Source organism: Bufo bufo, chromosome 1 (assembly GCF_905171765.1).
Source record: "Bufo bufo chromosome 1, aBufBuf1.1, whole genome shotgun sequence".
In the NCBI taxonomy this organism is placed as follows: domain Eukaryota; kingdom Metazoa; phylum Chordata; class Amphibia; order Anura; family Bufonidae; genus Bufo; species Bufo bufo.
Window position 1 is genome coordinate 820,079,576 of NC_053389.1, and position 14,229 is coordinate 820,093,804.

A 14,229-nucleotide genomic window follows, 5' to 3' on the forward strand; every position below is an offset into this window, starting at 1 on the left:
CAGATTCTGCGCTGACATAAGGCCAGATTCTCTGTTACGGGACCGCTCTCCTCTGTCTGGGTACCGGGGCCTAAATGTGTGACAGTGGCCTGTTGCAGTGGTGGGTGACGTGAAGCCTGATTCTCTGCTATGACATGAAGACAGATTCTGCGCTGACATAAGGCCAGATTCTCTGTTACGGGACCGCTCTCCTCTGTCTGGGTGCCGGGGCCTAAATGTGTGACAGTGGCCTGTTCCAGTGGTGGGTGACGTGAAGCCTGATTCTCTGCTATGACATGAAGACAGATTCTGTGCTGACATAAGGCCAGATTCTCTGTTACGGGACCGCTCTCCTCTGTCTGGGTGCCGGGGCCTAAATGTGTGACAGTGGCCTGTTCCAGTGGTGGGTGACGTGAAGCCTGATTCTCTGCTATGACATAAAGACTGATTCTGCGCTGACATAAGGCCAGATTCTCTGTTACGGGACCTCTCTCCTCTGCCTGGGTGCCTGGGCCTAAATGTGTGACAGTGGCCTGCTACAGTGGTGGGTGACGTGAAGCCAGATTCTTTGCTATGGCATGAAGAGACTGATTCTCTGCTGACGTGAAGCCAGATTCTCTGCTATGGGACCTCTGTCCAATTGATATTGGGTCATTTTTATTTTTTTTATTTTTATTTTAATTCATTTCACATTTGTTTGCAGGGGATTTACCTACATGTTGCTGCCTTTTGCAGCCCTCTAACTCTTTCCTGGGCTGTTTTACAGCCTTTTTAGTGCCCAAAAGTTCGGGTCCCCATTGACTTCAATGGGGTTCGTGTTCGGGACGAAGTTCGGATCGGGTTCGGATCCCGAACCCGAACATTTCCGGGAAGTTCGGCCGAACTTCTCGAACCCGAACATCCAGGTGTTCGCTCAACTCTAGAAGGCAATCCATTAGAATATACATAAATATAAAATGTAACCTTTAATAATGTTACTATGAGGGTCCATTCACACATCCGTAAAGGTTGTGCGGATCCGCAAAACACGGGCACCGGCAATGTGCATTCTGCAATTTGTGGACCGTACATCACCGGCACTATAACAGAAAATCCCTAATCTTGTCTGCAATTGTGGACAAGAATAGGACGTGTTCTATTTTTTTGTGGAAATGGAAGCACAGATGCGGAAGTGCGGATCCGCAAATGCAGATGCGGACAGCACATTCCGGCTCCATTGAAAATTAATGGGTCTGCACCCATTCCGCTAAATTGTGGAATGGATGCGGACCCATTTTGCAGACGTGTGAATGGAAAAGATATCCCTCAAAATGAAAATAAATTAAATTATTCAAGTTAAGCAAAAAGCATAGATGTGGTCGGCAATAACAAGTGCTCGGCGGCACCAAATCAGAAACCATATGTCCCACCACAATCCGGGGGGTTCCAGTGCACATCCATGAATCCCGGAGGGAAAGCAAAAAACATCCATCCCTGGGCTAGATGATGATGTGGTATTGAAGGACAGGGTGGGCAAAGAACTGTCCCTGATATTGCCCTACAGGGGGTGCTATTCTGGCCCTGATAGCCTAACCACAGACCCCCCGCCCTGATAAGAGCGACCCTGTCCGGAACCTTACCCTATATAAAAATGGCCCTAGTAAGCCCCTAGCCCCTAGCCCCCTGACTTCCAGGTGATCACTATATAGATTTATGTGCTTTTGACTCATTATAAAAGTATATTATAAGTATATCGCACCCCTCTGTGTATCACACCTATCGATAGCACACCTTTACCAGTCCTTAAAAGGACTTTTGTGGCCCTATTAGCTAGCGTTTGGTATCCCTAACAGTCTGTCCCTGCTCCACACAGCAACCTCTCCCTACACTGGCAAAACACTGAATGTAAAATGCCTGCCAAATCAGGTTTATTTATAAGGTAGGGGGTATGTCCATGTGCTGAAACGTCTCAATTGGCTGTCCTGTACCACCTGATGGAAGTGTCATGGGTCAAAGTTCTTCACAATGTAAAAGAATATGGCGGGCACGAATATCTCCATATGTTAGCATGTTCGGCGAATCGCGAACACGCAAAGTTCGCCGTGAAATGACCACTGGGCGAACCGCAAGGCCATCTCTACTCATGTGTCCAGTGCTAACAAACACAGTGCCTCTCTAGTCGAAAGCTAGAGGCAATGGTCTCCTCCCCAGGAAAGAATTAACTTTTTCAATGTCTTTAAGTGGGCTTGAGTGAATCGAGCTTCAGATCATAGATCCAAAGCCAATTCGTTAAAAAACGTTGGTGTTAATGCGTACAGCATTAAAATGTATTGGCTCTTTGAAGCCAAACTTCGTCTTGCCCGAAGTCGCGCGAGACTTCGGTGAATTACTAATATTTAAAAACATTTTAAAATAGGAATCCAAACTGGGCGAGTACCTCAGTCCCAAAGCCCACTTCGGATGCCTATTTTTAAATGTTTTTAAAGACACAGATAGAAATAACATACTCATTTACCGAAGTCTCGCGTGACTTCGGGCGAGACAAAGTTTGGCTCCACGGAGCTGATACAATTTTAATGCCATACTGAAACTAAGATCTTGAATGAATTGACTTTGGATCTATGATCTGAAGTTCGATTTGCTCAAGACTATCTTCAAGTTTTATGAGTTCCTGTACATGGAGGCAGGTTTACAAACAAAAAATATCTGCAGGATTTCAGTCTGGATTTCTGTACATTTCCACACCAAATCCTCACCAAAATGTATGAATGGGGATTTTCGTTTGTGGATTTGATTGAGTTTTGCTGCGGATCTCCTTCTTGCATTGAAATGGGTGAAATCTGCACAAAAGAACCACACAAATCATTAACCTAATGCCAAAATCTGTACTGCAGATCAATTTCCACACAGAATAAAAAAGCTAAGTGTACATGACATTTCTACTGTATTACGTTTCCACATTAGAATCCGTGAGGAAAAATCGTGTATAATACACAATGTGTGCAGAAGGCCTTAAGGAGAACTATCTCCCCCGTATACCTTTCTGGAATGTAAGAAAACTGAATAAACATTCCTGTTGGTGGCATCATGGATATAGGGGGCATTTTACTTGTTCTAGCTTAACACCAGTTAGTATATAAAGGTATGAATCTCAAGGCAGTAGAGATAAGCAAATCACTCGAGATTTGGTTTACGTTCACCAAATTCTTGGCGACACTGACATACATAGCTGTGGGTTAATGCATGTTTGACACAGTTCACATACAGTGTATTAAAAAACTTTTCAAGGGCGTTTGATACTGTCCCACATGGACGGCTAATGGGTAAATTGAGGTCTATTGGTTTAGAAAATATAATTTGTAATTGGAGTGAAATTTGACTTCACGATCGTATCCAAAGAGTTGTGGTCAATGATTCCTACTCTGAATGGTCCCCGGTTATAAGTGGTGTACCCCAAGGTTCTGTGCTGGGTCTGCTATTATTTAACTTATTCAATAATGACATAGAGGATGGGATTAACAGTGCTGTTTCTATTTTTGAAGATGACACCAAACTTTGTAATACGTTCCAGTCTATGGAAGATGTTAATAAGTTACAAGCTGACTTGGAGAAGCTTACTGTTTGTGCCTCCACTTGGCAAATGAGATTCAATAAAGATAAATGTAAAGTTATGCACCTGGGGGCTAATAATGTGCATGCAGCATATGTCCTAGGGGAGTAAAACTGGGAGAGTCACTTGTTGAGAAGGATCTGAGTGTATTAGTAGATCATAGACTAAATAACTGCATGCAATGCCAGTCAACTGCCCCTAAGGCCAACAGAATTTTGTCTTGTATAAAAAGAGGTATGGACTCATGGGACAGGGATGTAATATTGCAGCTATACAAAGCATTGGTGCGGCCTCAACTGAAATACACAGTTCTGTTCTGGGCACTAATCCATAAAAAAAATGCCCTGGAGTTAGAAAAAGTACAGAGGAGAGCAACAAAACTCATAAAGGGCCTGGAAGATCTTAGTTATGAGCAAAAAATGTAAAGAATTTAAATTGAGATGCGCGATTTCCTGTGAACGCGCGCACACAGGCGCGTGCATTCACAGGATCGGAAGGTAAGCGAGTGGATCTCCAGTCTGCCAGCGGCGATCGTTCGCTGGCAGGCTGGAGATGCGATTTTTTTAACCCCTAACAGGTATATTAGACGCTGTTTTGATAACAGCGTCTAATATACCTGCTACCTGGTCCTCTGGTGGTCCCTTTTGTTTGGATCGACCACCAGAAGACACAGGTAGCTCAGTAATAAGTAGCACCAAACACGACTACACTACACCCCCCCGTCACTTATTAACCCCTTATGAACAACTGATCACCCCTGATCACCCCATATAGACTCCCTGATCACCCCCCTGTCATTGATCACCCCCCTGTAAGGCTCCATTCAGACGTCCGTATGATTTTTACGGATCCACTGATACATGGATCGGATCCGCAAAACACATACGGACATCTGAATGGAGCCTTATAGGGGGCGATCAATGACAGGGGGGTGATCACCCCATATAGACTCCCTGATCACCCCCCTGTCATTGATCACCCCCCTGTCATTGATCACCCCCCTGTCATTGATCACCGCCCTGTAAGGCTCCATTCAGATGTCCGCATGATTTTTACGGATCCACTGATACATGGATCGGATCCGCAAAACACATACGGACATCTGAATGGAGCCTTATAGGGGGGTGATCAATGACAAGGTGGTGATCACCCCATATAGACTCCCTGATCACCCCCTGTCATTGATTACACCCCTGTCATTGATCACCCCCCTGTAAGGCTCCATTCAGACATTTTGTTGGCCCAAGTTAGCAGAAATTTTTTTTTTTTTCTTACAAAGTCTCATATTACACTAACTTGTGTCAAAAAATAAAATCTCACATGAACTCACCATACCCCTCATGGAATCCAAATGCGTAAAATTTTTTAGACATTTATATTCCAGACTTCTTCTCACGCTTTAGGGCCCCTAGAATGCCAGGGCAGTATACAGTGAGGAACAGAAGTATTTGAACACCCTGCGATTTTGCAAGTTCTCCCACTTAGAAATCATGGAGGGGTCTGAAATTCACATTGTAGGTGCATTCCCACTCTGAGAGACAAAATGAATAAAATAAATTCAGGAAATCACTTTGTATGATTTTTGAAGAATTTATTTGTCTTGCACTGCTGAACATAAGTATTTGAACACCTGAGAAACAGCAAGAATTCTGGCTCCTAAAGACTTGTTACTGTGCCTTTAAAAAGTCCACCGCTACTCCACTCGTTAATCTAACTTTGTAGCACCTGTCTGAGCTCTCAGACACCAGAGACAAAATTGTGGACCTCCACAAGGCTGGAAAGGGCTACGGGGTAATTTCCAAGCAGCTTGGTAAAAACAGATCAACTGTTGGAGCAATTATTAAAAAATGGAAGAGGCTAAAGACGACTGTCAGTCTCCCTCTGACTGGGGCTCCATGCAAGATCTCACCTTGTGGGGTATCACTGATGATAACAAAGGTGAGGAATCAGCCCAGAACTACAAGGGAGGAGCTGTTCAATGACATGAAGAGAGCTGTGACCACAGTTTCAAAGGTCACTCTCGGTAGAACACTACGCCGTCATGGTTTCAAATCATGCATTGCACGGAAGGTTCCCCTGCTCAAGTCATCACATGTCCAGGCCCGTCTGAAGTTTGCCAGTAACCATCTGGATGATCCAGAGGAGGCATGGGAGAAAGGCATGTGGTAAGATGAGACAAAAGTAGAACTTTTTGTTTTAAACTTCACTCGTCGTGTTTGGAGGAAAAAGAAGGATGAGTTGCATCCCAAAAACACCATCCCTACTGTGAAGCAGGGGGGTGGTAACATCATGCTTTGGGGGTGCTTTTGTGCGAAGGGGACAGGGCGACTACACTGTATTAAGGAGAGGATGAATTGGGCCATTTATTGTGAGATTTTGAGCAACAACCTCCTTCCCTCAGTCAGAATATTGAAGATGGGTCGTGGATGGGTCTTCCAACATGACAACGAACCGAAGCACACAGCCAGGATAACCAAGGAGTGGCTCCGTAAGAAGCATATCAAGGTTCAGGAGTGGCCTAGCCAGTCTCCAGACCTAAATCCAATAGAACATCTTTGGAGGGAGCTGAAACTCTGTGTTGCTCAGCGACAGCCCCAAAACCTGACAGATCTAGAGCAGATCTGTGTGGAGGAGTGGGCCAAAATCCCTGTTGCAGTGTGTGCAAACCTGGTCAAGAACTACAGGAAACGTTTGACCTCTGTAATTGCAAACAAAGGATTCTGTACCAAATATTAACACTGATTTTCTCAGGTGTTCAAATACTTATGTTCAGCAGTGCAAGACAAATAAATTCTTTAAAAATCATACAATGTGATTTCCCAATTTATTTATTTTTATTCTGTCTTTCAGAGTGGGAATGCACCTACAATGTGAATTTCAGACCCCTCAATGATTTCTAAGTAGGAGAACTTACAAAATTGCAGGGTGTTCAAATACTTCTGTTCCTCACTGTAAATACCCCACATGTGACCACATTTCGGAAAGAAGACACCCCAAGGTATTCCGTGAGGGGCATATTGAGTCCATGAAAGATTGAAATTTTTGTCCCAAGCTAGCGGAAAGGGAGACTTTGTGAGAAAAAAATAATAAATATCAATTTCCGCTAACTTGTGGCAAAAAAAAAAAAATTCTATATACTTGCCATGCCCCTCATTGAATAACTTGGGGTGTCTTCTTTCCAAAATGGGGTCACATGTGGGGTATTTATACTGCCCTGGCATTGTAGGGGCCCCAAAGTGTGAGAAGAAGTCTGGGATCCAAATGTCTAAAAATGCCCTCATAAAAGGAATGTGGGCCCCTTTGCGCATCTAGGCTGCAAAAAAGTGTCACACATCTGGTATCGCCGTACTCAGGAGAAGTTGGGCAATGTGTTTTGGGGTGTCATTTTACATATACCCATGCTGGGTGAGATAAATATCTTGGTCAAATGCCAACTTTGTATAAAAAATGGGAAAAGTTGTCTTTTGCCGAGATATTTCTCTCACCCAGCATGAGTATATGTAAAAAGACACCCCAAAACACATTGACCAACTTCTCCTGAATACGGCGATACCACATGTGTGACACTTTTTTGCAGCCTAGGTGGGCAAAGGGGCCCACATTCCAAAGAGCACCTTTCTAGGGGCCCAATTTTGGGCCCCTAGAATGCCAGGGCAGTTTAACTACCCCACAAGTGACCCCATTTTGGAAAGAAGACACCCCAAGGTATTCGCTGATGGGCATAGTGAGTTCATAGAAGTTTTTATTTTTTGTCACAAGTTAGTGGAATAGACTTTGTAAGAAAAAAAAAAAAAAAATCATCATTTTCCGCTAACTTGTGACAAAAAATAAAAAGTTCTATGAACTCACTATGACCATCAGCGAATACCTTAGGGTGTCTACTTTCTGAAATGGGCTCATTTGTGGGGTGTTTGTACTGTCTGGCCATTGTAGAACCTCAGGAAACATGACAGGTGCTCAGAAAGTCAGAGCTGCTTCAAAAAGCGGAAATTCACATTTTTGTACCATAGTTTGTAAACGCTATAACTTTTACCCAAACCATTTTTTTTTTTTACCGAAACATTTTTTTTTTATCAAAGACATGTAGAACAATAAATTTAGAGAAAAATTTATATATGGATGTCGTTTTTTTTGCAAAATTTTACAACTGAAAGTGAAAAATGTCATTTTTTTGCAAAAAAAATAGTTAAATTTCGATTAATAACAAAAAAAGTAAAAATGGCAGCAGCAATGAAATACCACCAAATGAAAGCTCTATTAGTGAGAAGAAAAGGAGGTAAAATTCATTTGGGTGGTAAGTTGCATGACCGAGGAATAAACGGTTAAAGTAGTGTAGGTCAGAAGTGTAAAAAGTGGCCTGGTCATTAAGGGTGTTTAAGCTATGGGGGCTGAGGTGGTTAACCTGTACAAATATATAAATGGACCATACAAAAAATATCAGGGGAAGCTATTCTGTGTTAAGCCCCATCAAAGAGAAAAAAAATATTCAGTCATAAGAAGCAACAAGCATTATTTACAGTAAGATCTGTGAATCTCTGGAATAGCCGCAGGAGCTGGTCATAGCAAATACAGGAGATGGCTTCAAAAAAGGTTTAGATTACTTTTTAATTCAAAATAACATATTTCAAAGGTGTAAAAATTATTTTATTGGGGGCAGAGAATGTTTGAACAAACATGGTGTTGTGAGATTAAAGAAAAGAAAAATGGCTTGGGAGACCAAAAATTATGCCTTGACAGGGTCAGAATGCCTGCCCATACGACACACACAAGTGTTGATTGTCAGAAGAAAAATTGACTCATGAATTAGCCAAAAAGATGTATCAGCAGCTGTGCAGTGTGGATGTGAAAAGGGTACGGATATAGTGGCATGTGGCTACAATAGTAGCAGCAGCAGGAGCAGTATAGCATGGGACATACAAGACTGTCTTTAGGTAGTAATAGTAATAGTAGTAGTGGTAGTGGTAGTAGTAGTAGTAATAATAATAGTAGTCATAGTAGTAGTAGTAGTAGTAGTAGTAGTAGTGGCATCTGGTTTTAACCCTAATCCTTTAAAAAAAAAAATACCAATAGGTTCATGGTATGGAGGGATCCACATGGGATTATGGTCATCCCTGTTGTGGATCCCTTAATTTTATTGTTTTGAGGAAGGTTTTCCCACCTCATTGCTGAGTAACATATCTGGTACAATAACACAGGAAGACAGAGGCTGCTGCATACATGCTCAAATTCTCCGATCCCTGCCAGGGAGAGCCAGAGCACACCCGGATGAATGGGTGAAAGGCTGTGACCGGCATTACTGCCAGTTGTGGACATTTCTGCAGGGTGCCTGCTCTTCAAACAGGAGCCACCCGTTGGAGGTGCGGGAAAGACAAAGGTTCATATTCCATATCTGGTGGTCCTGCCCTCAAATCAAAGCATGGTGGTCAGAAATATCTGAAATAGGTAACGTGATATGTCACTCAACTATCATAATATCACCACAACTTGCACTTCTAGGGATCTACACTCCCAATACAACGGAGCCTATCCCACCACTGTTTAACCACCGTCTAGACGCAGCTCGTCTCTTGATTCCCACGCTATTAGTTATCTGAAGAGACACCACCCATACCCCAATGGTTATCTAGAATAGACCAACTCTACAGGTTTGAGGAAATAGCCTCATGGGAAAACAATAGAATAATCACATTTAGGAAGTGTTGGCTACCTTGGTCTTCTTTTAGGAACTACTAAGTATGTAATAAGTATACTCAGAACCCTTCTTTAAGTAGATAACCTTTGAAATAGATGAACTGTCTTGCCCTGACTCTTTTAAACTTGTCCTTACTCCATGATTTGTAACATCATCCTGCATTGTACCTGATTAGTTGTTTTGATAATATGTCTATTGTCTCTTAACAGAATTTTCTGTAATATCACAATTTTCTTCAATAAAGAATGAAAAAAAATATATAATAATAATAATAATAATAATAATAATTAAAAACAGGAGCCACCCAGCGGCCATAGTGCCCACTGCACGCACCAGTGGGAGCCATTTTTAAATGCCCGGCCGCCGTCGTAATTTTACTGTTGGCGGTTGGAAAAGGGTTAACTTTCAAGCCTTGACACTGAGATTGGGCTACCAAGTAGGAAGAATATAATTAGGCAGAGTGGGGTGTACAAGATTTATAGTATCATGGCCTAATTTCATGTTATCACTTTTTGTGCGGTACCCTGTGTATTGGGGCAGTAATCACCAACTGTATATACTGGTGATGTTTCCACAATTTTTATCTTCATGTATAGTTTATATATATGTGGCATTGACCTGTTTTCTTTCAGTGATTTTTAGCATTTATCCTACTCATGTCTAAGTCACCTCCATGCTATGACGAGCTTGTCTGAAATACATAATCGGTATCTTATGTCTTTGTGATGGAATTTTTGGAAATAGTAGAATAAAGTCTGGATTGTTTAATCCCTATTAGATGCTGGAATCTACTTTCTTCCAGATGTATTTATTACTGTTGATTTGGGCCCCTTCAAACACAAAGTAGCATAGGAACTGCTTATGTTTTTTACCATTCCTAATGCAGTTTTCCGTTGACTTTTCCTCAACAGCAGTGTGAGCCCTATGTTTTACATTTTCTTCTGGTGTTTTTCCCCCAATAGTGAAGAACATATCAAAATGCCAGAAAAAAAATACTTTAATATGTTGCTTTTTAACTAAAACTACAAAGGCCCTAAAATGATACCAAATTAACAAAAACACCAGTAGCAAATAATAAAAAAAACTTATTTGTCCTGTGTTTTATACTTTCCATAGATCTTCAAATTAACTTTGAGTTGGTGTTTTTACCACAGCAGCACACACCAATAAAATACAGGTGCAATAAAAAGCCAGTAAAATGGAAATATGCAAAAAATCATTTGTCTGATGAGTTCTGGTCCATGGAGAAATCTATAAATGAATCATTTCCAACCTAATCCACGAGTCAAATCTTTCATAAGAATATTTAGAATAAACATAAAGGATTTTTTTCCAATTTCATTCCCTGAACTAGGGATGAGTGCATCTTAAAACTTAGTAACATTTATTGATATGCATTAACTCTTGCTGGACCTTCACCATACATGTCCGGTCTTTAAATATAGCACCTGCATGTGAGCTCAGCAGGCACCATAGCCACAGGGTTTCTGCTCTTTAAAATTTCAAAGATATACTAATAGGGAACTTAGATTGTGAGCCCCATTGGAGAGAGCAAGCAATATTAATGTATGTAAGGCGCTGCAGAATAGATCGGCATTATATAAGTGAAATAATAAATAAATAATAAATTAAACAACACCCGGGGATATTGCCTGTGATTGGCGATAATGCCGATCATAGAGATTTAACCTCTCAGATGCCTTGATTAATTGTGACCATGGCATCTGAAGCAGCTTTCTCTGGGAGCACTGTACTCCTGGGGCTTCAGTGGCTTCACTATGTGGAGATTAGGAATCTGTTACGCTACTTCTATATAAAAACTTTAGTTTCTCTGGAGAAACCAAAGCTTTTATAGCTGTAGTTCCCATGTACCCCTCAACTCCTGTTCCACATAATTAAATTTAAAAGAAACAATAAAAATAAATAAATTAATGTAATAGGCATCACTACATTCGAAAACATTCATACTATTAAAAAATAAATATATTTGTGGTCGGGGCACTGACGGGAGAACGTAACTCCTACCTGTAGATGTATAACTAAAGCGGTTAGATTTGTGCCGAAACTGTGCCGTTGTAGGGATACCTGAAGAAGGCAAAAAATAAACAACAAATTTCTTTCAAGACAACTTTATAACTCCAAATTACAACACCAAACTTTGAAAAGCATGAGACATTTCAGAATTCGGGTGAGGTATATATCCGTTAAAACAAGAGGAACGCCAGCGATTTAGTCTCTTGATGATATGTGCTGGCACTTGATTTTTTGACGCGGCGGATGCCGCTCCTATTCGATAAGAATGCCCGGATACTGAGGTTGGGTCTATTCCAAGGTTAGCCAAAAATACATGAATGTGGGTTATGAATTTGGGGCAGGTGAGGTAAGTTCCGCATGCCTAAGAGAGACTGTTGCTCCACTTTTTTGACCACCCTGGCTAACTTGAAATTGTGGATGACTTCCCTGATCCTGTGTAATTTGTCTTCTGGCAATCTGGCTAGCATATTGTGGGTGTCCAAAATGATGCCGAGGAAGGTAATGACACCAATATTTCGCAAATATTTTGAAGAATATTCATCGAATATTCGCAAATTCGAATATTCGTTATATTCTACGATTTTTTTACTCGAAAATTAGGCAAGGTAATGATAGTGTAATATGCAAATTTTCGTGATGCGAATTTTCGTAATGCAAATATTCGAAAAAACTAAGTTATAGCAATATAGCGAATATTCGAAAAAAATACGAATATAGAGCAATTTAGCTAATATAGTGCTATAATCTTCTTTGTCTAATAGTTGTAAGTTGAAAAATTTGCATTACGAAAATTCGCAAACAACACTACTCCTAAAGTCAAATATACTGCAGCCTTCTCATTGGCCCACAAGCTAGAAGCAGGGAGGGATCATGTGTACTGATTTTAAAAAAATTCTAATATTCGAAATTACGAATATATATCACTATATTCTAAATATTCGCGAATTTTCAAAGTACCAATATTCGCGATAAAAATTCGAAATTCTAATATTCGTGATCAACACTACTTGGGAGACACAGGAACGGCGAGTTGACTGAAACAGTTTAGAAGTGAATGAAGGTCTTTTGCGGTGGAGTCAGGGTGTTCGATAATTAGAAAATCATCTAGGTAGTGAATGACATTACTGCAGTGGAATTCATGGACTAGTATCCAGTGGAGAGCTTGGGCTAACTGGTCGAATAACCATGGGCTACTCTTGGAGCCGAAGGTGAGTTTGGATGCAAAATAATAAAGACCCCTCCACTTGATACCATGCCACTGCCACAGAGACGGCTTGATAGGCAGTAATTTGAAGGCATCTGAAATGTCAGCTTTTGACAGGATTGAGCCGGGGCCTAACTGCAATATGATGGCGATGGCCTGGGTATGGACGAATATCTTATGCTGACTTCTTCTGATGGAATGAGGGAATTGATGCTGGGAATGGAGGAACCATGCAGGGCAGACAGGTCAATAATCAATCTCTCTTTCTTGCTGAATTTACCGGTGACCACGCCTACAGGACTGACCCTCCACCGTTCGAAGGGTGAGGATGAAAAAGGGCCTATCAGGAAACCTTTAACTAACTCTGCTGTGATTAATTTATCGGAGACATCTGGGTTGCGGCCAGCGTATTGTAGATTTTTGAATTCATGTGTAGATTCTGGTAGGGAAACCATCCCAGTGTGGAAACCGAACGTGAGACCTGTGACTAGGAATTCCACAAAACCTGGTAGCGCAAGAACCGTTGCAAGCAACCTACGTTAACGACACACATGTAACTTTTATCCGATTTTAATGAACAGACTGACATAGGATGGTCTCTGAAGCAGTTAGAACAAATATGCAGCAAACAACACTGACTATAGTTGCAGGATGAGTAATTGAAATTGTTGCATATCTGTGACCTACCGAGAAGTTTGATGGGTCTACCTAACTTGTCTACCATGCCAGAGGATCTCTGTGGTTCAGAGGGCCTGGCAACTGGCACTGTGGAACTGAACTCAGCACCGGGAGCAGCCTTATGACACCATACTGTGGAATGATATATGGATTGGCACAGGGAGCATGATGGGGCCCTCAGCCCGGCGAAATGCCTGCAAAATATCTCAGTGTCGATGTTGGCCCAGTTCGTAACTGGAACTGACTGAGAGCGGCTGCTGCCTTAGCTGAGAATGAACAGTGGTAGTCATAGAAGGAACTACCCCTGTACTTATGCCCTAGTTTAGTTACTCTAAACAAATACAAATCTAGCTCTTCCCTTCGGTCAGGACGCACTGAGCAGATCACGTCTCTGTACAAGCTGAAGGCAAGAACAAACTCTGGTATGGTGAGCTTACGATTCAGCCTGTGGTCCCGGCCTCTTAGGACCACAGACACATCACCACAAGCAATGACTTTACTATCTGAAAGATCCCGGGTAGCGATAAGCAAGGATGCAAGATTAACATCCCTACCTTCCAGGATATCTTTCTCTAAATTGGCAGGAATGAAATGCGCCAGGGTGATATTGGGCACTGCTACTGTGACACCTGAGCCCCCTGCTGCAGATGTGGAAGGGATGGCTACGTCAGTAGTAAGCAGAGTATTAGCGGTACCGCGGGACTCAACCGCTTCTAGTCTGGTTTGGATATCCGAGATGGACAAAATCAGGTTGTTCAGCATGACATGAATTTGTGCGAGGGAAGTCTGTACTGTGGTCATGGAGACCTCTTCTTGACGTTGAGGGCATGAGCTAGCGGTGAGCAGACTATATAGTTCGGCTTTTCTGGCAGTAGCGGGAAAAGAGATACCCCTTTTTGATAGTTCCTACATCAACCTGGGGACGGTCCAGCTGCGCAGAGACGGAGTACTGCCCCCTTCTGACATCCTGGCGGCGTTCTCATCGACCGAAGCCTCCACTATGTCTGACGCGTGTGACATTTTCCTGCGGGTACAGTATGCTACAATGAATGC

At 42.0% G+C, this 14,229-nt stretch overlaps 1 protein-coding gene across 1 annotated transcript in view; it reads right to left on the minus strand.

Annotated features, from left to right (window-relative positions):
• The window catches only part of LOC120989368 (olfactory receptor 10A7-like), a 54,727-nt gene extending 40,750 nt beyond the window's left edge, over positions 1–13,977 (minus strand). Inside the window, exon 1 of the mRNA XM_040417429.1 lies at positions 13,507–13,977. Within this exon, the coding sequence (XP_040273363.1) occupies positions 13,507–13,977 (471 nt within the window). The remainder of the gene's footprint in view (positions 1–13,506) is intronic.
• Between the last annotated feature and the right edge of the window lie 252 nt (positions 13,978–14,229).